The following is a 25,430-nucleotide window of genomic DNA, read 5'->3' on the forward strand; positions in this document are numbered from 1 at the left end:
AGCCGAAAAAGGGTTGACAGGAGAAGAAAGCAGCAATGGTTAAAAGCTGAGGGCAGTGCAGAGCGGAAGGGAAGCAGCAGCAGAAGTGTTTCTGTGTGCACAAGGGCATCTGTGCAGCTCCTCATGCACAAACAGAAAAAGCAGAAGTCGGGGCAGTGAATTAGCAGTTGAGGACTGTAGAAAATCCATACAGGAAGCAAAACAAAAGAGAAATCTCAGGCCACTGGGGCTGAGAACGCTGAGGGCGCTTCTGGCACAGATGAAGTTGATAACGAAAAGTGCCAGCGCTGGGAGCTGGGTCAGCCTCCCGCGGGCAGGAGGGCAGGCACCCGCACTCGCCCGCCGCTCCTCCGTCCTCAGGAAAACAGCCAGAAGGTGCAATTATGCAGAAAGCAACGGCAGGAGGAATTAAAAAGCAGATTTTAAGGTAAGATTTTATCGTGTCAGCTGCTCCTAGCCCTTCCCTGTGGAAACCCCACAGGGGTTGGATGCAGAGTTGCCAGGATCCCTGGAGCGGGAGATGCCCAAGGGTTTAGCGGGGTTATGGCTCGAATCTGATCCGGGGGGGCAGTTGGTGAGGCTGGAGGGGGCAGCAGGGCTGTGTACGTACTGACTGTGGCACAACACCGGCAGCGAGTTCCCACTTCAGTCTTTTCCTCGTTGGAAGGAGATGGATTGGGAATGGATGGGGTGAACAACTGAGGTGTATTTTAAAGCATCGCTGAGGATGGACCCACCGGGGGTGGCACACATGCTTCTTCACAAGCAGCTCAGTGTGCCCCAACCTGCTCTCCAAGGGCATATTCCCACAGTTTCCACCTTCCCAACACCCACAAATCCGTTGTGGGGTGTCAGTAAAATCCCAGCTGCCACATCCCTAGATTTCCCTGGCCTGGTGTGCTGGGTGGGCTCCAGTCCCAGGCAGGGCTGCTCTGCCATGACTTTTGCATGCCCAGTGTGAGTGGCACCTGCGTGGGGATCTGTGGGGCAAGGAGAGCTCTGTCCCTGGCACTGCTGCCATTCCTGGAGGACGAGGCCTCGGTGGAGCTCTTGGAACAACTGGTGACACAGGTGGGAGCTGTACACGGGCCAGACATGATGGTACAGGCCACAATCCAGCCCTTTCCTGGAAAAAGGTGCAGTGGAAATTTATTTTCCTCCCTTTTCCCATGACAGGGTGGGCAGCTGCAGCTCTGCCGTGGGGCTTCTGCTCCCCTGGGACTGGATGGCACCAGGATGGCACCAGGATGGCCGAGTCTGACCCGTGTACACCCACACCAGTTCCCAGCCCTGCCTGGGACCAAAGGGACACCGTGACCGCCGGGTCACAGACAAAGCCCTCGCCCACGATGTGGGTCAGCTGTGGGCTCTGTGTCCTGACCCGCTCGGCTGGATGTGGGCAGTGCCCCGCGGTGCCCTTCTCCACAAGATAATTCGGAAAATTATGAGAAATGGGCTTTGAGACGGTGTCTGGCCCACTGCTGCCACCGCAGAGGTCCCCTGGGTGCCAGCCCGCGGAGCCGGGGGAGGACATGTCTGGGCAGGAACAGGAAAACGGGGTGTTTCCAGGCACGCAGCACTGCCGAGCCCCCAAGGGACGCCCCCGCTCGGGCTCCCTCCCGCCTCGGGGCGTGGGGGAGAGGCGGACACCCCCAAATCCACAGAGAGAAAACATTTCGAAAGTTATGAAAACCAATGTAGATACATATAAAAGAAAAATAAATCCACTCCGAGAGCGCGGCCGGGCTGTTTGTGCCGCTGCCTCCGCGGGCGCGGATGCGATAAGATAAAGGCAGCGGCGGGGAGGGGCGGTGCGGAGCCGTGCGCACCCGCGGACGGACAGGCAGACGGACACACGGACGGACGGACGGACGGCCGGACGGGGCGGCCCCTCCGCTCCGCCCCTGCGCAGCCTCCGCCCCCGGCCGCGCCGCTCCGCTTTACATAACCCGTGCGGGGCCGGGGTCCGCGCCCCGCGCCTCCGCCCGGCGGAAATGCGGAGCCGCCTGCCCCGGTTTCCTGCCTGAGCGGAGCCGTGCCGTGCTGAGCCCAGCCGTGCCGAGTCGCCCGCCCCGTCCCGCACGCCCCGTCCCGGGCGCTCCGCCGCTCCACCATGGAAGAGCGGCAGCCGGACGCCTTCTCGTGCAGGTAACCGCGGGACGGGACGGGCTGGGACGGGGCGGGCTGGACCGGGCTGGAATGGGCTGGACCGGGACGGGCAGCCCCGGGAAGCGGCCGCTGCAAAGCGAAAGTAGCAGCGAGGGGAGGCAGCACGGCCGCTTCTCCGGCACAGCCTCCGGAGCCATCCCGGCAGCCCCGCGCTGGGTCCTCTCACACCGGGAACTCCACTGTCCCGTTCCGGGGTTGCGATCCCCCTCCCCTGCCAGTCATCAGCCCTCTGATACCTCCCCCCTCACCTTCCGCACCCGAATTTCTGCTGGGACCACCCTTATTCCTGCCCTTTCCTCGGGCTCGCTCTTTCCAGGCGCTGCGCTCACCCTCGGGGACCCTTGGCCTCCCAGCCCCCGTTTTCCCCGTGAGCACTCCCTGTTCTGGGGCTCTGTTCCTCTGTGGGCACCCCAGTCGTGGGAACCCCCATGTTTCTAGCACCACATTACCCCAGAGCACCTCCGTTTTTGGGATCCCTCCAGGTCCCCCATTTCCCAGCATCCCCGTCCCGGGGAGCTGTGAGCGGGGGTGCAGCATGCAGGGAACCAGCCCTGCCCCTCCCCTCCGCCTTCCCCCAGACCCCCACAGCGTCTGCCTTGGGGGTGACCCCTTTTGGAGGGCCAGGACCCCGTGGGGCGATGCCCACCTGCCCCAACCTCCATTGCGGGGAGTGCCTGGTGCAGGGGGGCCATGCCTTGCCTGCACAGCTGTCCCCCTTCACCTCCGCCCCTGTGCCCACCGCGAGTGCCAAGCGTAGATGCCACCCGGAGCCTGCCAAGAGGCTCCTCTGACTTTCTGCTCCCTGCAGACTTTGTTGGCTCGCTGGCTTGGCAGGCGTGGGCGCTTGGAGCACGAGGCCGATGCCCCAGCGGTCAGCATCCCTGCGGCCTCTCCGTGCCCTGCCGGCGTGCCCAGCCCTGCCGGTGCCAAGGCCCACCAGGGTCACCCGCAGAGAGCCCGGACCCGCTGGCTCCGACATGGCAATAACACGGTCATTGCTGCCCGGGCGGGGATTTACTGTCAAGGAAACCGGGATGACTTGTCAAGCTGCGATTTCGATATTGTTGTTGTAAATTGATTCAAGATGTGCTGGAGTTGTGGGCTGGTGGCCCAGGGACTTTTTGGGGCTGCAGCCAGAGGAAGAGGTGGCCGGCATGGGGACCTGGCACTGGCAGCTCCTGCATGTCCCCACGGCGCTCGGATTTGCTCACAGGATACGAGATTGGAATTTAAAGGCCCATGGAATTAGTGGCAGGTTTTACTTTGACTTGTTTGGGACTAGAACGATGCTTTGGATATTTTTCTAACTTGATTTTGGGTCAGGAGAGCCTCATCCCTGTGCATCTCCCCCACCCCAATACTGCTTTTATTTTCTCCATCACCTTTATGAAATTTTTGTCTCTCAAAAGATCTGGTTGGGTTTCCCCAAAGGAAACCAGGTCTGCACCCTGTATCACGCTGGAAAGATTGGGGTGCAAGTGCCAGTGGCTTTTGAGGGGTCTTCCATCCTACCCCCGAGCAAATCCTCCCCACCCACGCACTCGTGGGACCGACAGACGCTGCGAAGGTGTCGGGACAAATCCCAGCGGGTGACACAAAGTGAAAGTGCAAGAGCTCGGCGCTGGCGGGGTTTGTGGTGCGGCTTGGCAAGGAGCGAGGACCCGGTGCAGCCCCGGGGGAGCGCCGTGACGAGCCGAGCCGAGCCGGGCCGGCCGGGGCTGAGCCCGCTCCGCGCTGTCCCCACTGACCCCCAGCCGAGAGCGCTCGCTGCCCCCGCGTTCTCCCACGCCTACACCGCAGCGATTCATTCCATGCAACAAAACAAGCCCTGTCGAAAGAGGCCACCCCGCCGCTGCCGGGCTTTTCCCCGCAGGCAGTGGGTGTAGGAGAGTGCGATGGTACCAACCGGTCTGCGAGGTGCCAGATGCCACGGGCATGGATGGGCACCCGGCGGGAGCGGGCACGGCGTTTCTGGTGAGCTGGGCTGGCCACAGAGGCTCGTCCTGGTGAGCTCCGGAGGGCCAAGCCAGTGGGGAGCTTGCGTTTGTCCTGAGGTGGGTTTGGGATGGTCTCCATCCCCTGTGTCCTGTTGGAGTGATCTGGGGAAGCCAAAGGGGTGAATTTCTCCCAGGATTTTGAAGTGCCTTAACATCAGAGGTATCCCCAGAGGTCTGTGGTGCTTCACAGCTCATGCAGAGCTGTAGATTAAGGCCAGTTTTGGCTTTTAATATAGAAAGTTGTGTAGGGCCAGGTGGTCAAATGAGGGAGGTGGGTATGTCATGCAAGAAAGGGGGGAAAGGAAAGCAAAATCAGCCTCTCCAAACCTCCTAAACTGACTTTTAAACTGATTTCCTAACCTAACAGTCCATATGGCCGTGTGGATTGGGGCATCTCACCAACCTGCTCCTTTGCTGCTTTTTAACTTGCTGATTTGGCCCAGCCAAAAGAGACTGAGGGAAGATCCTGAGACAGCCTGGGATCCTCCAGTTTTTGTGGAAAGAGCCAGTGGGTCACAGGGAGTGGTGGTGCTGTGCCATCACCCTCCATGAGACCTCAGAGAATCCACACCACCATGTGGAAGGAAGAGCAGGGCAGTGCCAGGCAGTTTGTGCTGTGGATTTTATTGGCCTGATATACAGATGGCCTTGGCTGTTTTATAGTGAGGCTGTAGATGTGTGGGTATATCCTGCAGCTGGACCCTTTCCCACCTCTCTCCTTGCACCAGCCCCTCCTGCCTTGCTGAGTGGCAGCATCTCCGTGCCCACCCCTAAATGGTTGCAGTGCTCTGCTTGTCTCCCTCAACCCAGAGGTGCATCCAGATGTTCCTTCAGCATGTGGTCTGCAGGGGATTGGGCTGCACCATCCCCATCCCAGGGAGTTGCTCAGCACCATCCAGCCCTTTCAAGCCCACCTGTGGCTGGCTGGAGCCCCCAGTGACCTGTGCCCCGCAGGGACCTGCATCCCCCTGAACCCCCCGTGCCGGATGCTCCTTCCATTGAAAAGTGCTGTTCATTGTAACCCAGCCTTTTATAGCTGCCTTGGAGTGGGTTGAGGGGCCGTGCCAAGACAGGCTGCAGCCGGCTCAGAATAGCTCTTTTCATGGAGGACATCCTGGGAAGGAACAATGTCCCCGCTCTTGGGATTGTGGGAACTCTGTATTCCTGCCGCTCGGGAAGCCAGGGCGTCTCCCAGCCCCTCGCTCACCCTCTCCTCAAAATAGGCCTTGGGGTGACTTTTGAACAGTCTTGTGCTTATAAAGGGAGCTGAAAATGCCCGCTGGCCGCTGCTGCTCCAGTTGGGAACAGTTATTTGTGGGAGAACCGGCACATCAATCAGATTTCCTATTCACGTTGCTGGCGTGCGTGTTCCTGGTGTAGAGAGTGGCAGCCAGTGGGGCTGGTTTCATTTTCAGATCGCAGTGCCGGCTGTGCTGCACATGCTCTGGGGCCACCCGTGCTGGAGCAGGGCACGGAGCAGGGCACGGCCACACGGGGTCTGCTCCTTCACATGTCCCCTTGAGGCTGGGTTTGTAGTTCTGGGTGCCAGAGGGTGCCCTTCCCATGTGGCTGTTCTGTGCTGGGAAGGTGGTTGGCCGGATTTGGCAGCCCCTCCATGGCCAGACAGGCCAGCTGGCTCCGAATGCTCATCCTGCGGGAGCGGGTGGCACGATTGTGGCGCTGGCTCCCGGCGCTGCCCTGGCACGGCGCGGTGCTGCCGGCTCCTCTGGCTGCAACCAAACAACAAATGCATTTACTGGGACAAATAGCCCATTGCCGGATCCAGCCATGGATTCACCGCAGCAACACTCGGTTGGGCAAGAGCTGAAGGAAAGCTCCCGGGGGTGGATGGGCTGGATCCTGCACAAGCCCCAGCTCGCTGCCCCACCCACATCAAAGCCACCATGGCCGGTCCGTCCCGTCCTGCTCTTCCTCAACCCCAGCGCCCCAAAACAACCCCAGTGCCCCAAAACAACCCCAGCACCCACAAACAGCCCCGAGATGGGGCAGGCTGGGTGATGTCCGGCTTTTCCAGCGTCTGGGAGCTATGGAAGCCACCCGTCCCAACCAGTCCATGGTGTGTCCGACAGTGGGCTGGATTCTCCATTCAGAGCAGATTAAAGCAGTTAATTGTTGCAAGAAGCCCTTTGTTTTGGTGCTGACCCCGCAGGATGGCCGGAAGCCCCTCCTTGGATCATACAGGGAATGAGGGATGTGGAGGTAAAATCTGCCTGAGAGCCACTGGCTGCTGGATTCCGGCTGGAGCAGGGAGAATCCCAGCCATCAGTGGGCACTCCTATCCCTGCGATGTGTCCTGCCAAAACCTGGGCCCGAGCAGAGGAGTGGGATGCTGCTGAAGTAACTCGAGCATGGATTCATCCGGGATAGCTGTATCCACATGGGAATTGCGCCAGGCAGGAGCAGTGAGGTTGGCACCGTGCCAGGGCTTGCAGGAGCAAACGCTGGGGAGTATTTCCCATCGTCGGGTTGGAAAAGCACGTTGCTGCCGGAGATGGCCTTCGGCCGCTTCCCGCCGCGTGTTGCAGGCGAAGCCCGGGTGTTTCCCGCGCCGCAAACCTCTCCCGAAGCCAACACAAAGTGAGCCTGAAAACCTGGAAGGCGAATTCCCCGTGCTGGGAATCTCCCACCTGCCTGGAGAGCCATTGGCACGGGTGCCTCACTTCCCTCTGTGTTGCCCCACGGAGCGTGCCGGCGGCGTGGGCAGCCGTGGCGGCGATTCCCGGGTGCCGGGAGGAAGTGGGAGCATGGCCGAGGGCGCTGAGTCATCGGCAGGCTGGCGGTGCTGATAGACGGGGCCCTGCCGGGGGATTCGGCCGGGCTGCAGCGGGCGCATGCCCGGCGCTGCCGCAATGCCGGCTGGCCCTGAGCCTCGGGTGGCTCTTCTGGGAAGCTGGGCCCCGGCGAGGCTGGAGGGGCACCGATAACATCTCCCCTCACCGAGAACTTCGCAGGACGTGCTCGGGTGGGCAGAGATAGAGCCCCACTGCCCGGTGTTATCACCGTCCCGGCTGCAGACACCATCCCTGTGCCGGCACGTTCCTCAGCGCCCGTTCGCTTCCTCCTGACCCCTCAGGTGGTTTTTTTTTTTCATTTTCCTCCCCCGACAAATGCAATCACTTTTCCTCCCCTCGCAGCAGCCAGGGTGCTGCTGCTGGAGTTTCGGGGAGGCGGCAGTGCCGGTGCTGGCGCAGCAGGATCCGGGTGGGTTGGCCGATGTTTCCTTCCTGAGTGGAGTGCAGGGCCCTGATAAGTGCCACAGGCGAGCACGAGGTCGGGTGGTAAGCAGTGGGGCTGGCTGTGGGGAATGCCACTGCTGGGCACTGCCGGGGCGGCTGCACGCCAGCCATGGTGCCCTCAGATTGGCCTTGCAGCAAAATCTGCTGGGGGCAGAGATACGGTGTGGTTTGCCAGGGCCTGGCTGCTCCTCGATCCCACAGGCAGCAGAGCATCCCCCCAGGATCCTGCGCTCGCCCCGGGCAGTGCCGGTGGTGTGGCCGCGTCTCCCCAGGCCCGGCGGCTCCGGCGGCTCCGGCAGCTCCGGCAGCTCGCCAGATCCAGCACTGGATTTCTGCAGTTTTTCATGTTGTTTCCTCCCCTCCCGCCCCCACTCCGGTTTTATCAGCTCCGTTGAAATAGGTCCCTGGAGGGAAACCCATCGGCGCTGCGGAGCCTTGGCAGGAGCGGAGCGGATGTGGCCGGGCCAGGCGTCCCCGCGGGCGGGCAGCTGCCGGCAGCTGTGCTGGCAGGAAGCCGCGCAGACGCCCCGCACCGCGACCTGCCCGCGCCCCACCCCGCAGGTGGGCAAACCGAGGCACGGCCCTGCCATGTGGGCATGGGCACGGGGGCTCGGGGTCCTGCGTGGCCAGGGCTGGTGGCCAGTGGTGAGCCATGGTGATCGCTCCCATGGCCGTGCTGCTCACCAAGGAGCTGGCTGTCCCTGGGCCACTGCCAGAGTGTCCCAGGTGAGTGAGACAGCTTTGAGCAGCCCCACAGCGTGGCCCAGGCTACAGGCACACATTTGGAGTGGGGTGTGGGCAGGTCACACCCCAGGGGCTGCCGGGGTGGGGGGACATGGAGGTCACCACACTGCCCTCACCACCCTTGTGCTCTGCCTTGCAGCGCGGCCGCCTCGCTGGAGCCACGGCAATGAATGGGCACGCGCTGCCGGCCGGCACGCCAGGGCACCCCCGCTGCTGGCATGAGTTCTGTGAGCTGCACGCCCTCAGCACGGCCAAGGAGCTGGCACGGCACTACCTGCGCTTCGCCACCGAGCACCCGCACCATGACCTCCTGGCCGCTGAGAACTTCTCGGTGCAGTTCACCGACCTCTTCCAGCAGTACTTCTGCCACGAGGTGAAGGAGGGCATCGCCATGAACCAGCTGCGCATCCTGCACGGCGGCCCGGCGCGGGATTACCGGGACACGCACCGGCGGCACACCGACGCCTCGCTGGGCACCGTGGCCACCAAGGGCGAGGCGGAGCCCGGTGCCCACCCCGAGCAGCCCGTCCGCGCCGCCGAGGCTGCCCCCGCCGGGCTGCGCAAGTCGTGGAGCTCGGAGGAGCTGGCGGGGCCGGCGCGGAGACCCTTCTCGCTCAGCCAGCTGCGCCGGAGCTGGCGCAGCCTCTTCCGCCGCCGCTCCTCCGATGCCCTCGCCGGGGACGGTGACGGCGACGCGGCTGAGGCGAATCTCAAGCCGGGACTGGGCAAGCGCATCCTGCCGTGGGGGCTGTCGCGGGAACAGCCCCCCGAGGTGCGCAGGGAGGGGCTGCTCAAGTACGGGCTGCTGGACGAGAGCTCCCTGGACAGCGGGACGCGCTGGCAGCGCTGCCGCCTGGCACTGCGGCGGGCAGGGCCGCCCGACACCGAGGACTTCGTGCTGGAGCTCTTCGACCCACCCAAGGTAAGGACCTGCCAACTCCTGCCCTGATGCTGTGGGTGCCCCAGCTGGGCACGATGCCAAGGTGCCAGTGTGTCCCTTGGCATGAGGGTTTCTCACCATGAGCGGTGTCTGGGACCAGGATGGGTTTGTTGTGCCACTGCTCTGGCTCTGCTGCAGCCACAGGAGGCTGTGCCCTGTCAAATTATCACTGAGAAGGAGAGCAGACCCCTGTGGGGTGTTGATTTTGGGGGTGAAAGATGCTGTGACCCTGTGCTCAGGGTGGTGTGTGCACTAATTATTACAGCTGATCAGTTTGTCATGGCATTTCTCCCTGCTGGGACCCCAAACTTGGGTTTCCAGCTACAAGCAGAGTTCCTGCCTTTGGAGCTGAGGGTAGAGGCTGGTGGCCTCTATTCCACTCATCCCACTCCCCCTCCATCCCACTCATCCCACTCCCCCTCCATCCCACTCATCCCACTCCCCCTCCATCCCACTCACCCCGGCCCCATGGACCCATCCCAGCAAGGTGAGGGCTCACCCAGTCTGGTGAACCCCAAGTTCACCCTGTCCCTGCTGTGCTGTGGCTTCAGCAGCCTCAGCATCTGCTCGCCTGGGCAAGCTGGGAGAGGAAAGGGAAAAGGGGAATTAGGCTCCGTGCCTTTCTCTGCTGCCACTGGGACTCGTAAGGGAGTTTAATTTTACTTTCTGGAAGTAGTTTTGTGACTGGAAGTTCAGCTCTCGGCTACCCCAGGGAGCTCCCGTGGTGCTGGACGTGGCTGGAGCGGAGACGCTGCAGGATGTGAGGGAGTGGGGAGCGAGCTGGGCTGTTTCATCTTTAAAAAGACAGTTCCTCCACATGGCAGGTCTTACGCAGGCACGATGGGCTGAATTTTCTCTTTCTTTTTCCTCTTCTTTTTTTCCCTGTGCTCGTTTAACTTTGCTGCCAAACTTGTGCTTTGGGAGGAGGGAGAGCTCCGGTGGAGCTGGAGCCGCGTCCTGCCTGCGGGGCAGAGGGTCAGGGAGCAGCTGGCTGCATTCCTGCTATTTCCGTCCAAGGCCTCCAATATTAAATATTTGAAAAAAGAAACAACATCAAAATTGTAACATCTGAAAGTAAAAGCTGGCTCTGCTCTGTGGTGTCAGGGGTTGTGGTTGTTTTCCCTGTGGGAGCGTGGCCCAGGGCACAGGGAGGTCACTCTTGTTCTGGGACACGCTGGGGGTGCTCCCACAGCTGGGCAGCACTTCCTTGTTTCCCTTCCTCCTCCCCTTTCCCCCTTCCTCACCCTCATTTCCCCTGCTTTTCCCCTTTTCCTCCCCTTTCTTTTTTTCTTTCCCTCCTTTTTGTTTTAATTTCCCCATTTTTCTTTCCCCATTTTTCTCTGTTTTCCCCCTTCTCTTTTCTCCTTCCCCCCTTCTTTCTCTTTTCTCCTTCCCCCCTTCTTTCTCTTTTCTCCTTCCCCCCTTCTTTCTCTTTTCTCCTTCCCCCCTTCTTTCTCTTTTCTCCTTCCCCCCTTCTTTCTCTTTTCTCCTTCCCCCCTTCTTTCTCTTTTCTCCTTCCCCCCTTCTTTCTCTTTTCTCCTTCCCCCCTTCTTTCTCTTTTCTCCTTCCCCCCTTCTTTCTCTTTTCTCCTTCCCCCCTTCTTTCTCTTTTCTCCTTCCCCCCTTCTTTCTCTTTTCTCCTTCCCCCCTTCTTTCTCTTTTCTCCTTCCCCCCTTCTTTCTCTTTTCTCCTTCCCCCCTTCTTTCTCTTTTCTCCTTCCCCCCTTCTTTCTCTTTTCTCCTTCCCCCCTTCTTTCTCTTTTCTCCTTCCCCCCTTCTTTCTCTTTTCTCCTTCCCCCCTTCTTTCTCTTTTCTCCTTCCCCCCTTCTTTCTCTTTTCTCCTTCCCCCCTTCTTTCTCTTTTCTCCTTCCCCCCTTCTTTCTCTTTTCTCCTTCCCCCCTTCTTTCTCTTTTCTCCTTCCCCCCTTCTTTCTCTTTTCTCCTTCCCCCCTTCTTTCTCTTTTCTCCTTCCCCCCTTCTCTTTTCTCTGCATTCTTTTCCCTCCCCCTTGGGAGACAAGCCCAGCACATTCCTCCTGTCCCCCCATCCCCTGAGCAGCTCTGACCCAGGGGCAGGAGACATTTCCAACCAGACCTTTCCCGAGTTGCCCCATGCTCTGCACCCTCATTCCCTGCAATCCCTGGGGACGGGGCTTTCCTGGTGTTCCCACCTCCTGGTGCCCCGCACAGGGCACTCTCAGCCAGGGCTGTGGAAGTGGGGGCTGTTCCTGCTGCCTTTTGCAAGGCTCTGGATTAAATTGCTTCCTGTGCAAATGCTCTCAGGGCGGCTCCTTCCTCTCCAGTTCCCTGGGCCAGGGCCAGCTCCCTTCTCCTCTGCAGCACAATCAATCCAGAGTCTTTCCCAGGAACTGCGCTTGGATTCTGGGGGTGGTGGAAAATCCCACTCCCCACACTCAGCACGGGGGCAAACCACGGAGCAGTGGGAGCAGAACAGCTGCTTGGGTTGGTTTTTTTTCCTTAAAAATAACTGAATAACCCCCAACAGCCCCCTGGGGATGGCTGTGAGGAGCCCCCTCCTCTCCATTCCCCTGCCCTGGGATGTGCCCAAGGCTTTGCCTCTGCCCTTTGCCCATCCCATGGATCAATTCGTGATTTGAGGGTGCTGTTGATCATTTTGGAAAACTGATGGGTTTCAATTACCAACAGTAAAGCCAGTTCTTGGGCATTTTCAGCCCTGACAGATCTCTGCACTCTGAGGTTGGTCCACCCCCAGGATCAACCTGAAGTGCCCTTCTCCTTTCCTCCTCTTTCTCCTCCTTTCCTCCTCTTTCTCCCCCCTTCCTCCTCTTTCTTTCTTCTTCCCCCCGTCCTCCCCTTTCTTCCCCCATCATCTTCCTCCCCTTTCTTCCCCCATCATCTTCCTCCCCTTTCTTCCCCCATCATCTTCCTCCCCTTTCTTCCCCCATCATCTTCCTCCCCTTTCTTCCCCCATCATCTTCCTCCCCTTTCTTCCCCCATCATCTTCCTCCCCTTTCTTCCCCCATCATCTTCCTCCCCTTTCTTCCCCCATCATCTTCCTCCCCTTTCTTCCCCCATCATCTTCCTCCCCTTTCTTCCCCCATCATCTTCCTCCCCTTTCTTCCCCCATCATCTTCCTCCCCTTTCTTCCCCCATCATCTTCCTCCCCTTTCTTCCCCCATCATCTTCCTCCCCTTTCTTCCCCCATCATCTTCCTCCCCTTTCTTCCCCCTTCCTTCTCTGTAAATAACAGGATGTAACTGGAAATTCAGCTCAGCCTCAGGGTTTTACAGGCCCCAAACACCCAGCCCCTTGGAATGCCCTTGGAAAGGGCAGGTGTGTGGGGAGGGGGGGGCTGTGCAGCTTTTGGCAGCTTTTATTTCATTTTCCCCCTTTCCTGGTGCTCCAGAGGGGCCTCTGAGCCTAATCCCGTAACGTGCCTGGCATCAAAGGGAGCGAGGGCTTTGAAGGGCCCTGATCCCATTTGCTGTTTGGGTGGCTGTGCTGGGTGAGTGGGTCATTCCCTTCCCCAGGCCTGTGCCAGAGGGCAGGGGGATTTGGGCAGAGGGGGCAGCTCTTCCCATGCTCAGTTTTGGCATCGCTCCTTCCTCCCCGGAGCGCTGGAAAAATGATGATGCAAAGGAGGGGTTTGGAGATGATTGAATGGGGAGCTCTCCTGGGACAGGGTCACTGGCAGTGGGCACAGGGTTGGTGGCACCTGGGGACATTCCAGAGGGTTCTGGGGTGTGAGGAGGCCAAGGTGAGGTGCTGATGCCCTGAGGAAGAGCATCCGGAGCAGAGGGATATCGGGATATCTCTGCTGCTTCTATGTATGAGTGTATAATACACATCCACATATTTTCCACCCACTGAATCCCTGGGAATGGTGCTGGGTGTGCAGCCCAGGGGGATTCTCTTATGTCTGGTACGAGGGTGATGCTCACCAGCCCTCCCTGCTTTCCTTGTCACTGCAGGAATTCTCCTCTCCCACACCAGTTATTCCAACATAACTAAGCAGCCCTGAGGTCTCTTCACCTTCATAAATTCAAGGCAAAGCTGGCAAAGCCCAGGTTTGTGTGTTTGGGGACTGCCCTGCTCTTCAGCTGACCCCCAGCCCCAAATACCTCGGATGTGGCCCAATCCCAAACTCCGTGAAATCCGTGATTGGCAACGGAAACGTCCCGAGCCGTTTCTGCCGACCAGATGTTTTTACAGGAAGGAGAAGGGAAATGGGATTTGCATTTGTGCTGGTTTCTTTATGGTGTTTTAATGAGATCCAGTGCATCCCATAAATTGATGGCACGCTGGGATGAGCTGGGAAGGCTCTTTCCGATGAGAGCCCACGGTGTGACGGCTCAGCCGACTCCACCGTGGCTGCGGGAGAAGCAGGATTTTTATCTCTGCTCAGTGTGAGACTGCTCTGACTTCCTTTTTTTCTCTTTTTCTTTTTTTAAGTTTTTTTTAAGTTTTTTTTTTTTTTAATTTTTTTCCTCTTTCACCTGAATCTGGTTTCTCAGAACTGCCACCTCCTGAGCCAGCAGGTCCTGCACCTGATTTTCAGTGCCTGTGGCTCTGGTGGCAGCTGGTCTGGAGTGGCATGGGGACATCCCAGGGCTGTGGTCTCCATTCCCATTCCAGCTGCTCCTGGAGCTGCTTCCAGGAGCAATTGGAGCTGCTCAAACATGGCCTTAAGTGCTCATCTGAGGATACCTGGAGAAGCAGTGGTGGAGGGGGAGTTTTCCTCCCTGGGGCACCATGAGAAGGACTTTGCCACTGATGGGAAGCATCTCAGTGTCCCATCATCCCATCCCTGGTCCAGGGAAGAACATGTTTGTGTCACTCTGGATCCCCAGGAACCACATCCCTCTCCTGGCATCCTTCTCCTGGCATCTCCAGGGATCACATCTTTCTCGTGGCATCCTTCTCCTGGCATCCTCAGGGACTGCATCTCTCTCCTGGCATTCTCCTGGCATCCTCAGGGACTGCATTCTCTCATGGCATTCTTCTCCTGGCATCTTCAGGGACCACATCCCTCTCCTGGCATCTCCAGGGACTGCATCCTGATCCAGCTGAAGATATCCCTTTAGACCTCTGAAGATTATTTCCAACCCAGGTTGTTCTGTGCTCCTATGATCCCTCTCTGGACATCCTTTGTCTGGCATTCCCAGGGATTGCATCCCTCTCCTGGCATCTCCAGGGACCACATCCCTCTCTGGGCATCTCCAGGGGCTGCATTCTGATCTAGGTGATGTCTCAGCTCATTGCAGAGGGATTAGCTTTTAAAAGTCCCTTCCAACCCAAGTTTTTCTGGGATTCTGTTATTTTATGGTCCCACTCCCAGCATTCTCAGGGACCACATTCCTCTCCCAACAACCCCAAGGGCCACGTCCCTTCTATGGCCTCTCCAAATTTCCACATCCCTCCCCTGGCATCCTCAGGCCAGAAGCTGGAACACCTGGCACGATGTAGGAGCCAGAGGGGTTTTGGTGTCCTGAAATCCCCCTAGGAGAGGCCAACCCTCCTGGAGGCTCCTGGAGCTGCAGGGACAGCCTGTCCCTGTGGGCAGGGCAGGGCAGGCAGGGCAGGGCAGGGCAGGTGGCACAGCCCTCGTGCTCCGTGTTCTGCTGCTGTTCTTCGAAGGCGCTCGGGGAGATTTTGGTGGTAACTTTTGCTCTGGTTTTTTTTTCCCCCCTCTCTCTGTTTTTGGGTATTGAGGGGTGAGGGGGGCGGGGGGAGGGCGAAGAGACAAAGGTTATTTGTCATTTATTAACCACAGCTTTTTCCATCCTTGGTCATGCACGGAAAAAACACTTTGAGCAGCGTAACCACAGCCCGGCGCTAATTGCTGAAGAGCAGAGTTTCTTATTTTGGAAACTGTTGCTGGGATGGAGCTCAGTGTGGCCTGATGGGGTGTGAGGGAAGGGAAGGGTGCTGAGGGACCCCAACCTGCCCTGGGCTTGTGGGTTTGGAGCTTTTCCACCCTTTCTACCCCCATCCTTTAAAACCCCCCCGTTTGGGGGGTCTGTCCTGCTGCTCTGCCCGCCCTGCCCGTGGGTTCTCCCTGGTGTCTCCATCCCAGGGATGCTGCAGAGCTGCTCGGGCTGAGGAGTGAACAAAAACCCAGAGATCCTGAGCAAAACATAGGGAAAGGGGCTGGGAAGGCACTAAAGGAATGTGTTGCTTCCCCCTGAGCTGGGCTGTGGGTGCTGGTGGGTGCTGGGTGCCCACAGCCCATCTGAAATGCCCTGTGAGGGGGTTTTGGGTGGTTGCCTCTCTTTTTTTCTTTCCTTTTTCTTTTTTTTTTTTCTCTCTTTTCACGGCCCAGGATGTGGTTGTTTGAGGCTGAGAGCTGCCTCTTTCAAAGGTAAATATTTATGAGAGCGTGTGCAGGCAGCGAGGGCTCTGCAGGGATTCAGGGATTCATCCCGAGGGAGAGGGCTGGGCTGGGGGGATCCACCCTTCCCACGGGGCAGCTGCTCCAAGGGATGCCCAGGATGGGCACTGGGGTGATCAAAGTCATTTGGGGATTACGTTAAAAATGAGCGTTTTGGGCAAACTCACCAGGCAAGGGGCAGGAATGGAATACCCATCCCGGGGAACCGAGTGCTCCCACTTGGGCTTCTGAACCTTTCCCATCCTCCTGAGTGATGCAAAACCCCAAATGATGCAAAACCCCTGGGTGGTGGAAAACCTCGGAATGACACAAAGCCCCAGGACATTCCAGGGCTCCTGAGGAGCTGTGGAGGTCAGGCAGGACCCCCCCACACCCCTCTGGGGCTGGGCTGGGGGTGACTCAGACCTGCCTGCAGCAGCTCCTGCTCGCACGCAGACACCTTGTTTACTTTCCAAGCTCATTATTTATGCCAGGAAATTATTAAAGCAGCCCACGCTGGAACCCAGTTTGGGCTTAAAATAAATAAAAAAGAAAAAATCCAGGGGCTGGGAACGCTGCCTGTTTACAGATCCTGTTTATAGCCCCCATCTTCCCAGCCCTGCTGTGACCTGAGCTGCTCGGGGGGGGGGGCTTTGCTGGATTTTGGGGGGCTTTGCAGGGTTTGAGGAGCTTTGCAGGGGTTTGGAGAGTTTGGGAATGTTGGCTCATCCATGCTGAGTGTGGAGGTGAATCAATGCCCAAAGGGCATCGAGCAGCCTCGGGGGTGGGCGGGGGGCTCTGTCTGGGCCCCCCAAATCCCTCTCCCCAGTATTGCCCTGGTGGCTGGTTTGGTTTTGCAGTGTCCTGGGTTTGGTTTAGCCAGAACTGGGACTCAGGGGGTGTTCAGGGCTGTGCTTTCTCCTGGGGCTGTTTGCTGGTGCTTGGGGGCTGCCTGGGAGGGGACAGAGAAAGCTTCGTGCCCCTGCCACCCCCAGCCAGGGCACAACGGAGTCCCTTGTCCCCCCTGGGGATGGCTCTGTCCCCCTGGGGATGGTTCTGTCCCCCTGGGGATGGCTCTGTGCCCACAGGCATGGCTCGTCCCCCCCAGGGGTGGCTCTGTGTCCCCAAGGATGGGGGACATCACCACAAAAGGAGCTGCTGGCAGGGACAGGTCCCTGGCACCAGGTAGGCACAGGCAGTGCAGAAAGCTGCTGGCACTGTGGTGAGGGCTGGCACTGGGGTTTGCCAGGAGGAAACGCGGTGGCACCGCCCACACACAGCTGTGACCTTGGCCTGACCTCCACCTGTGCTCCTGGCACTGCCACCGTGCCAGGCTGGTGCTGGGCTCCCTCCCAGGTTTGGCAGGAGCTGGCAAACCCCTCTTTCTCTTGGCTGCCAGGTGTGTGGCAAACCCTCTTTCTCCCCTTTTCTCTGGGGCCAGGTGTGTGGTGGCCGTGGGTGTTGTGGTGGCACTCCCTGTGCCACGCTGGTTGTGCCCCTGCCGTGCCAGTGCTCCCTGTGACCCCCCATGGGGATGGCTGAGCTTGGAGCTGTGGGGACACAGAGAGAGGGTGCCATGGGGCGTCCTCCCTGGGTTTGGCTCTGCTGGGAGCAGGAGGGAATTCCATCCTGGTGGCATTTTCCTCCCTCTTCCAGTCTGTCCCGTGTCACCTGGCGCTGGGAACAGCTCTGGCCTGGCTAAAGCTTTGTATTTTTAAACTGGAGAAAAATTCCCTGCAGAGAACAGAAATGCAGATTCTGGTGTGTTCCAGTGGGTGCCAAGAGCTGGAGTGGCTCCTCCATCTCCACCCCATCAGTGCCCAGATGTCCCAGCAGGGCTCAGCCACCGTCAGCTCCCACAGGGAGAGGGAATTTGGGGAATCCAGGCTTGTGAACTGGAGATGACCTGGGACACACCCCAGGGCACCCGGTTGTGCATGCCAGGTGTCAGGACTGGGAATGCCATGGCACGGTGCCAGCTCAATTCTGGGCACTGGGCGTACCCCTTCATGGGGTGTTGTGTCCCCAGGTGATTTTGGGGGGTGCTGAACCTTGTGCTGGACTTTCCCCCACGTGCACAGGATCCTTTGGGGAGCAGTGGGGTGTGAAATCTCCGTGCAGGAGCTGCTGCTGGTGGGGTTGGGGGCAGAGCTGGGGCAACACCCTGAGCATCCTGAGCGCCCCATGTCAGGTGGCAGCGAGGCTTCCCCGGCCCCACAGCGCTGCTGTGGCACCTCTGCTGCCGAGGAGGAGCCCGTGGGTGCTGGGTGAGCACATGGTGTGTTGAGTGTGCACTTTTGGTTACTGAGAAATCCCTTTCCCGGTACCGGCCCCATCGCGCGGGGCATCTCGCGGTGAGCGCGGCGCTCCGGGGAGCGAGCGCGGGTACCGTGCCTGTGGTTGGCACTTCTGCGAAGCCAGACTGGCTTTTCGGGCACCGTATCGCTCTGCTGCATCATTTCCTTCTCCCCTCACGCTCGCTGTCTGTGCCGCGGGGCCTTCGCCGAATCCCTGTTCCTGGAATTACCCGCGTTCCCAGGAAGCCGAGCCTGGCACGGCGCTTGGGATGGCGATAAACCCGCTCGGGGCCCTGCTGGGTGTGCGGGAAAGCAGCGGGGGCAAGGGGGATCCTTTGCTTTCTCCGTGCAGGACTTTGCACCGGGCACGGTTGTGTTTCCAGGATGGCAGGAAAATCAAATTCCTTCGGGATAAAGCCCCGGCGCCAGCGCGGCGGCCCCGGCACTGGTGACAGTGATTGCAGCACGGCACGGCATGGCACGGCACGGCTGCAATCACTGTCGCAGCGGGCCCGGCGTGCCGGAGCCACGGCGGTGTCACCAACACCGCTCAGTGACGCCGAGCACGGGCGACTTCCAAGAACTTTTTGCTCGGTGCTAATGCTGATAAGGCTGATCCCTCTCGAGCTGCATTTCCGGCCCCAGAGTACACCGAGTGCTCAGGGCACAGAGGGAGGGAGGAGGGCACGGGGAGAGAAGCACAGCCAGCCCCGGGCTGGTTGGGTGACAGTGGGGAGTGGCCCGTGGGGACACCTGGCGTGGGTTTGGGGCACGGTGGGTGTGGGTTTGCTGTGAGTATCACAAGCTTGGAGAGGGATTTGGGCAGTTTGGTTGGCAAAGGCTGTGATGGGGTGAAGCATCACAGCCTGGCATGTGTGTGGGGACAGTGGCTGTGGGTGGAGAGGGCACTGGAGCTGCCAATCCCAGGGGATGCTGCGGGAATCACAGCCAGGCAAAATCTTGTTGTGCAGCGAGCCTGGCACAGGGGGATGAGTGTGCCTGGCACAGTGTGGCACTGCCTGGGCTTTGCTGGGCTGCATGGGGTGGCTCTGGCCTGCAGCACCAGTGCAGGGGTCCCTCAGGGGCTTTGCACCGCCCTGGCAGCCCTGGCACAGCCGGGTCCCGGTGGCTGGGCGGGTGCCACGCGCCGCAGCCTCGCGGTGGTCAGCGGCTCGCCCGCCGGCACACAGAGCGGCAGCGGAACCGAAAGCTGCCAGAGGGGTATTATTAACCTCTCTGGAAGTGTTGGCTCAGCACTTTGTCACGTGCCTGTATCGGTGCCAAACCTGCCAGAGCGCTCTTGACACGCCACACTGACCCTTGCCCCTGAGAGTGGGGTGTTCCCTGCCTGCACCCCAAGCTCCCTGTTCTCCCTGGAGCACACTGGGAATGCCCTTCTTTCTCCTCTCCTCCACCAGTCCCTCCTCTGCAGGGTCCTTGGGGCCACCAAGATGTGTCAGGGTGTCACTCAGCCCCCTGGGGGTATTTCCTTGTCCCACGGGGTATTTCCTTGCTGGGGGGGTGTTTCCCTGCACAGCTGGGTATTTTCTTGCTGGTTGCTGTGCCCTGGGTGGCTGCCAGTGCTGGCAGGGCAGCGGGGTGTGGGGCAGTGTGTCAGGGTGCAGGGCTGTGGGGCTCAGCTCAGTGTCCCCATTCCCTGCAGGGTTCCAAGCCCAAGCTGCATGTAGCCTGCTCTGCCGTGCAGGAGGTGCGCAGGTGCACCCGCCTCGAGATGCCCGACAACCTCCACACCTTCGTCCTCAAGGTAGGACCTGCTCAGGGGCTCCACAGCCGCCCCCGAGGCCTTTCCCACCCTCTGGGGGCGCACGTGGCTCCCAAAAGCTCCCTTGCCAAATTTCAGTTCCTCTTCCCATCCCGGGAGGGGATGCACAGGGGGATGTGGTGTGTGGGGTGGGGATGTCTGTCCCTGCTGGGGTCCTGAGTGTGGGGGGGGAGGGTGTGTACATCTCTCCCTCTCTGAAGCCCCCCTGTCCCTCTCTGATGTCCCCCAGGTCACCAACGCCACCGACATCCTGTTTGAGGCGGGGGATGAGCAGCAGCTCAACTCCTGGACGGCCGAAATCCGGGAGTGTGTGCGCAGGGGGTAAGCGCCCGCTGGATGTCCCCAAGCCTGGGCATGGGGACAGTGGCTCCGTGTCCCCCAGCACAGCCTGGCCCCCTCCACCAGCACTCAGCTTGTCCCGTCTCCGGCAGGTCTGACACGGCTGAGCCGGAGCTCCTGGTGTGCCACCACCCCGACCCTGCCACCGCCAGCCCCACCACCAGCACCGACCCCCTCGGCCAAGGTGAGCAGCGAGGATACCCAGGGCACCCCGGGCACAGGACACCCTTTGCCAGGGCGTCACTGCGTGCTGGGCTGATTTGGCTTCCCCATGAGCACGACCGAGGGGCAGAGCCAGAGGGGAGGGGGCCGGGGTGATGGGCAGGGGTCCCCACGGTCCCCGCTTGCCAGGGCCACTCACCCCTGTGCCCCCACAGTGGTGACACCGGGGGGCCCGGGGGAGGCAGCAGGGCCGAAGATGGAGCAGTTCCTGTCCTCGTGCCCCTGGTTCCACGGGCCCATCTCCCGCGTGAAGGCGGCGCAGCTGGTGCAGCTGGGGGGGCTGGAGGGCCATGGCGTGTTCCTGGTGCGGCAGAGCGAGACGCGCCGCGGCGAGTACGTGCTCACCTTCAACTTCCAGGGCAGAGCCAAGGTACGGGCGGGACAGCGCTGGGCTGGGGAGGGCACTCTCACAGGAGCCCCCGGGGCAGCCCAGTCCCTGTGCCACCACAGCCCACCCCACGGAGCTGTTCTGCTGGTCCCTGCCCTGGTGCTTGTGGTGGGTTGGTGGCCCCATCCCTGCTGGGATCACCCAGGAACCAGAGGCTGGGTGTGCAGCACAACATCCCCCCAGCCCAGATCTCCCTGTGTCCCACCCTCTGCTCCAGGAGGGAGCGGCTGGGAGGGTGACAGGTCCGTGTCCCCACAGCACCTGCGGCTGGCGCTGACGGAGCGGGGCCAGTGCCGGGTGCAGCACCTGCGCTTCTCCTCCATCGTGGAGATGCTGCACCACTTCCACCGCCACCCCATCCCGCTGGAGTGCGGCACCGCCTGCGACGTCCGGCTGTCCAGCTACGTCGTGGTCCTGCCCCACTCTCAAGGTGTGCGGGGCTGGGGCCGTGCGGGGGGCGCGGGGGTGGGTGGGATGTGGTGGGACTGGGCAGAGCTGGGCACCCAAGGGGGAAGTGGAAGCACCCGGGCAAGGGTGACTCCCGAGCTCCTGCTTCCTCTTTTGAGAAAGGAGAAGCTGCTCCCCCCGGGCAGGGGGGGATCACGGGATGGACCCTGCACTGCCACCCCCTGACTGTCCCCCTCCTGCCTCCGCCACAGCTCCCGGTGCCACCGTCCCTCTCCCGCTGCCCGTGCTGGGCTGGACCCCCGAGCTCGGCCCCTCCTGCCCCTCTGGCACCGACGAGCCCACGCTGGGGCCGCCGTCGGAGCAGATCTTCCACCTGGTGCCGCCGCCGGCCGAGCTGGCACAGAGCCTGCGCCCCGGCAGGGCCACCCCAGCACCCACCCTGGCACCCACAGCGCGGCCCCGCGAGTCGGACTACGAGGGGGACTCCCCGAGCCGGGGCCACGTCCGTGCCGTGGACAACCAGTACACGCCGCTGTGAGCGGCTGCACTTTCGGGTGGAGAAACCCCGGAGACCTTCCGGGGATCCATCGAGAGAAAGAATGTACCTGTTTCTTCCTTCTGGTTAGGGATGATTATTGTATTTTCGCAAGGAAGGGGGTAATTTTTCACTCCTGTACGGGTGAGCTCCCTCTCGTTGGCCTGTTGAAGGGCCTTTTATTGTTATTTTGTTATTCTCAAAGCTTTCTGGTTACTGTTTACACACACCGCAAGTGCCTGTCCCCGCGTGGCTCTGCCCGTCCCTGGCACGGAGGAACGGGCACCACGGGGTACACCCACAGCATTGGAGGAAGGAAAAAACCCAGGAAACCGAGAAAAAAGGATTATAAATGCATTGAGAAGCTGCTGCTCTTGCCCTGCCCTCCAGCCCCAGCACGTGCCAAACCCAGCAGCAAAGCCCGACCTGAGCTGAGCAGAGTCTGGGCTTTAGTTTTAGATAAGGCAAAAACTGGCTTTTCTTGCTCTTCCTTTTTAACCCAGCACAACCACAGGCACTCCCTGTGCCAGCCAGGGAGCTTGCCCAGCTAATTGAGATGTGAACACTAATTGCTCCATCCCTAATCGTGTCACCAGCTGAGAACTAACACAGAGACTGACAGCAAACCCCTCCTGCTGGTGCTGGAGGGGTTTTATCCCAGTGATGGGGGCAATTCTATCCCAGTGATGGAACTGTTCTCTCCTGGTGATGGAACTGTTTCATCCTGGTGATGGAACTGTTATATCCCGGTGATTGAACTGTTCTGTTCCCGTGGTGGAAGCATTTTAGGCACAAACCCACAGTCAGTTTTTCCCTCAAAGGTTTTCTCACCTGGCCAGCATAGGCAGCTGCCCACCCTGCTCTCACGTGCCTTTTCCCCCTCCCAACCACCGTGTCACCCAGAGTTTGGTTGTATTTACAGAGGCAAGGAGGGGTTCCTTGGACACCTCCTCACCCAGAGGAAAAACCTGTCCAGCCAATCCCTGGTGTCACACCCTGATCCCCCACTGTCCCTAACCTGTGTGGCAGTGTCCAAGCCCTGGTGCTGCCTCACCTGCTGGGGCAGCCATGGCAGAGGAACCCCAGCTTGGGAGCTGCCCTTATTTTAGGAATGAGGAAGGGCTGGAGCTGTTGCCACACCCACAAGGGGTGTTCACAGCAGTTCAGGTTTCCCAGCACAGCCCCCTTGAAATTGCCTTGCAGGAAGATTTTGATTTGTATTTGCCTTGAATTTGGAGTACAGGTGGGAGCCCTCAGGAGCATTAACATTCAGGAATTAATTTGAGAACCAGCAAACACAAAGCCTCGTTGGGCTGAGCTGGGGAGTTTCACAAAAATCCAACCTCTAGGCTGGGCTTTGCTGTGAAGACCTTGCTTGGTGAGCCCGCTGGGTATCCAGAGCCCAAGGAGCCAAGGTCAGGAGCTGAAGGGGAAATCCTGGTGCTGTGGGGCAATGCCAAAATATTCAGGGCCAAACACAGCCCAGGGAGTGGCTGTGAGGGCAAATCTGGGTTTATAAATCACAGCCAAAGGATGAGACTGGGAGAAACAGGAACCATCACGTAGAGGAACTATTCAGGATTTGGATTTTGTGCCTCCCCATCACTTGCTCCAGCTCTCTCCTGGCTTTTGTGCATTTAGAGCTGGCCAAGGCTCTTTTCCCTCCTTTCTCTTGCAGATGGGTACCCAGGGAGGGCTCCTGCTCGCCCGTGGGGATCAGCATTCCCAGCACACACTGGCACACACTCCCTCCTGGAGCTGAACAGCCCCTGCCCTGGAGCAGCTCCTGCAACCCTGCCAGGAATGGGGGGACAAAGGCAGCCCTGTGCTCTGGGGGCTGCCCAGCTGTGCCCCAGCCCAGCCCTCCCAGAGCAGTACAAAGGCAGCAGCCAGGGCAGCAGCACAGCCTGGGGCTGCTGTGCCAGGCAAGGCAGCTCCTCCAGCCCCCAGGAATAATCCCCGTGCTCTGCATTTGGAGGGAAGGGGAGGGAGCACAGCACGAATTGCCTCCTTTCCTTGCTTAGTACAAAGCCTTGGAAAACACACACACACGTGCTAAATCTTGCTGGGGTTCCTGATTTTAGTCCCACTGAGCCCCAGGGAGCTGCAAAGGGGGATTTTTCCCCCCCAAATGAGGCAGCCTTGCCTGAATCTCCCATCTGCAAAGAGAGGATGGGCTGGGAAAAGAGATCACTGTTCACAGCCCTTGCCAGATGAATGCACAGAAATCCCTGCCAGAGAAATCAGATGCTGCTGGGGTGGGTTGTTTTGGCATTCCAGGGTTTATTGTTCCAGAGCCAGAAGGGAAACCTGGGTGTGCATGTGGTGTTTTCACCTGCACCTCAAGTGCAAGGGGATTCTCCACGGTGGAAATGGGAATTGCTGAGCTGGATCAGCAAAATACATGTCGGGTTTGTTGTGGTCCCAGCAGCCCTTCCCTGTGCAAACAAACACCTGTTCTCCCTCCATGAGCAGTGGGAAAGTCACTCTGATTATTTAAGAGCTACTTTCATCCCAAAATTCACCAAGGGAGCCAAGTGCTTTCCAGCCCTCCCAGCCCCACCATCTCCCCAGCTTGGACCCACCCTGGTCCTGCCCCAGCTGCTCCAGGACCTGAAGGGATTTTTGGGCTATTCCCAAGCTCCTGAGAATTCCTGAGTTTGTAGTTTCCTTTCTTCTGGCTTGTGACAAGAGCAGAGCCCACCACAGCCCCACCTGTGCTCCTGCCTGCACCTTCCTCCTGCCCAGTGCTTGGCTGGGCCAGTGGGCAAAAACCATTCCCATCCCATGGAACACAAGTGACCTGCAGGGATTTTTATATTCTCCTCCAGGACAGGGCTGAGCAGGGTTGGCTCCTCAGCCCACGGGGGCTTGACTGGTGTTGGTGAAGTGTCAGTGCTGTTTTGGAAGGAGGGAAGCCAAGGGAAGAGCCCTCGGGTGGCTCCACAAAGGTACAGCCACCCCTGAAACAATGCCAGGGGTGACCCCCAGTTGTGCCTTGGCCCTGGAGGTGGGACATGAGTTTGGATCCAGCCCAGCAAAGCCACGACCCACCAGCAGCAGCTCTTGGAGGGGCAATTTCCAGGTACTCAGGGCAGTTGTTGGTAATAAAGATGCAAACCAGGCAGTGCCTTCACTGTGTGGGACAGCAGAGCCCTGGGCAGGGCATGAGCCAAGACTTGGGGTCAGCCACAGCCCCCCTCACCTTCACCCCCCACTGGCTGTTTGCTGCCAGACCCTCCTGCTCAGGGGCTCCTCTTGCCCCCACGGGTGGCAGGTTCTGCAGAAATCCACACCACGGAGCATTATTTGGTGTCTCCATCCCTCCCTCCCTGCCCCAGCCCTGAGGAGCAGCCCCAGCAGGGACCAAGCACTGACCCCACCATTCCTCACACAGCCAGTCCAGGGCAAAGAGATCCAGGGATCAGCCAAAGCTTCTCCCTTCTGACCTGTAGCACCAAGCACTGGGGTTCCCAGCATTCCAAATTTTAATTTTAGCCTGTCTGATCCAAGCAGCCCAACCTTCACCAGCAGCTCCTGGGGAGGTGACTGTGTGTCCCCAACCTCAGCCCTCAGCAGGACGATTAGAGCCAACGTTTGGTTGGGAATTTATTAATTTGGAAGTTCTACTTTTCACCTGCACAGAAAAGTTCTTGTAATTTTTTCTATATATTGTTTCTGTATGTACTGTACAAGTAACTTATTCTTGAATAATGCAATTTTACCATAATATAAAAACAAATCTGCCCTTAATAAACTGTTTTTAGAACTTGTTTCTCATGTTTGGTCCTCAGTCTGATTCTCTCCAGGAATTCACAGCACTTTGGGCAGGGATAACCAGGGTGGCTCCCACCCTTTCACCATGGAATTCAGAGCACTCTGGTCAGGGATAACCAGTGTCTCTCATCCTTTCACCATGGAATTCAGAGCACTCTGGGCAGGGATAACCAGGGTGTCCCATCCTTTCACCAACCATTTCCCCTGGAATTCACAGCATTTTGGG

General features: G+C 59.5%; 1 protein-coding gene across 2 annotated transcripts; it reads left to right on the forward strand.

The window, feature by feature from the left end:
• Positions 1–214: 214 nt before the first annotated feature.
• SH2B3 (SH2B adaptor protein 3) lies at positions 215–25,207 on the forward strand. Of its 2 annotated transcripts, none has more exons than XM_071571853.1 (8): positions 215–427; positions 8,307–9,089; positions 19,416–19,517; positions 19,765–19,856; positions 19,967–20,058; positions 20,252–20,466; positions 20,743–20,914; positions 21,144–25,207. In XM_071571853.1, exons 2-8 carry the CDS (start codon positions 8,334–8,336, stop codon positions 21,428–21,430), a joined length of 1,716 nt encoding a protein of 571 aa, XP_071427954.1. In that variant the 5' UTR covers positions 215–427; positions 8,307–8,333; the 3' UTR covers positions 21,431–25,207. The 2 variants fall into 2 exon arrangements, with proteins under 2 accessions (XP_071427954.1, XP_071427955.1); XM_071571854.1 differs by lacking the exon at positions 215–427 and adding an exon at positions 1,861–2,148.
• Positions 25,208–25,430: the final 223 nt, after the last annotated feature.

This window comes from Pithys albifrons, chromosome 17 (assembly GCF_047495875.1).
Source record: "Pithys albifrons albifrons isolate INPA30051 chromosome 17, PitAlb_v1, whole genome shotgun sequence".
NCBI lineage: Eukaryota > Metazoa > Chordata > Aves > Passeriformes > Thamnophilidae > Pithys > Pithys albifrons.

Coding starts and splice junctions, on each gene's coding strand:
- SH2B3 (XM_071571853.1), top strand. CDS start 8,334: ATGAATGGGCACGCGCTGCCGGCCGGCACGCCAGGGCACCCCCGCTGC. Junction 19,518..19,764: donor TCCACACCTTCGTCCTCAAG/GTAGGACCTGCT, acceptor GATGTCCCCCAG/GTCACCAACGCCACCGACAT. Junction 20,915..21,143: donor GGTCCTGCCCCACTCTCAAG/GTGTGCGGGGCT, acceptor CCTCCGCCACAG/CTCCCGGTGCCACCGTCCCT.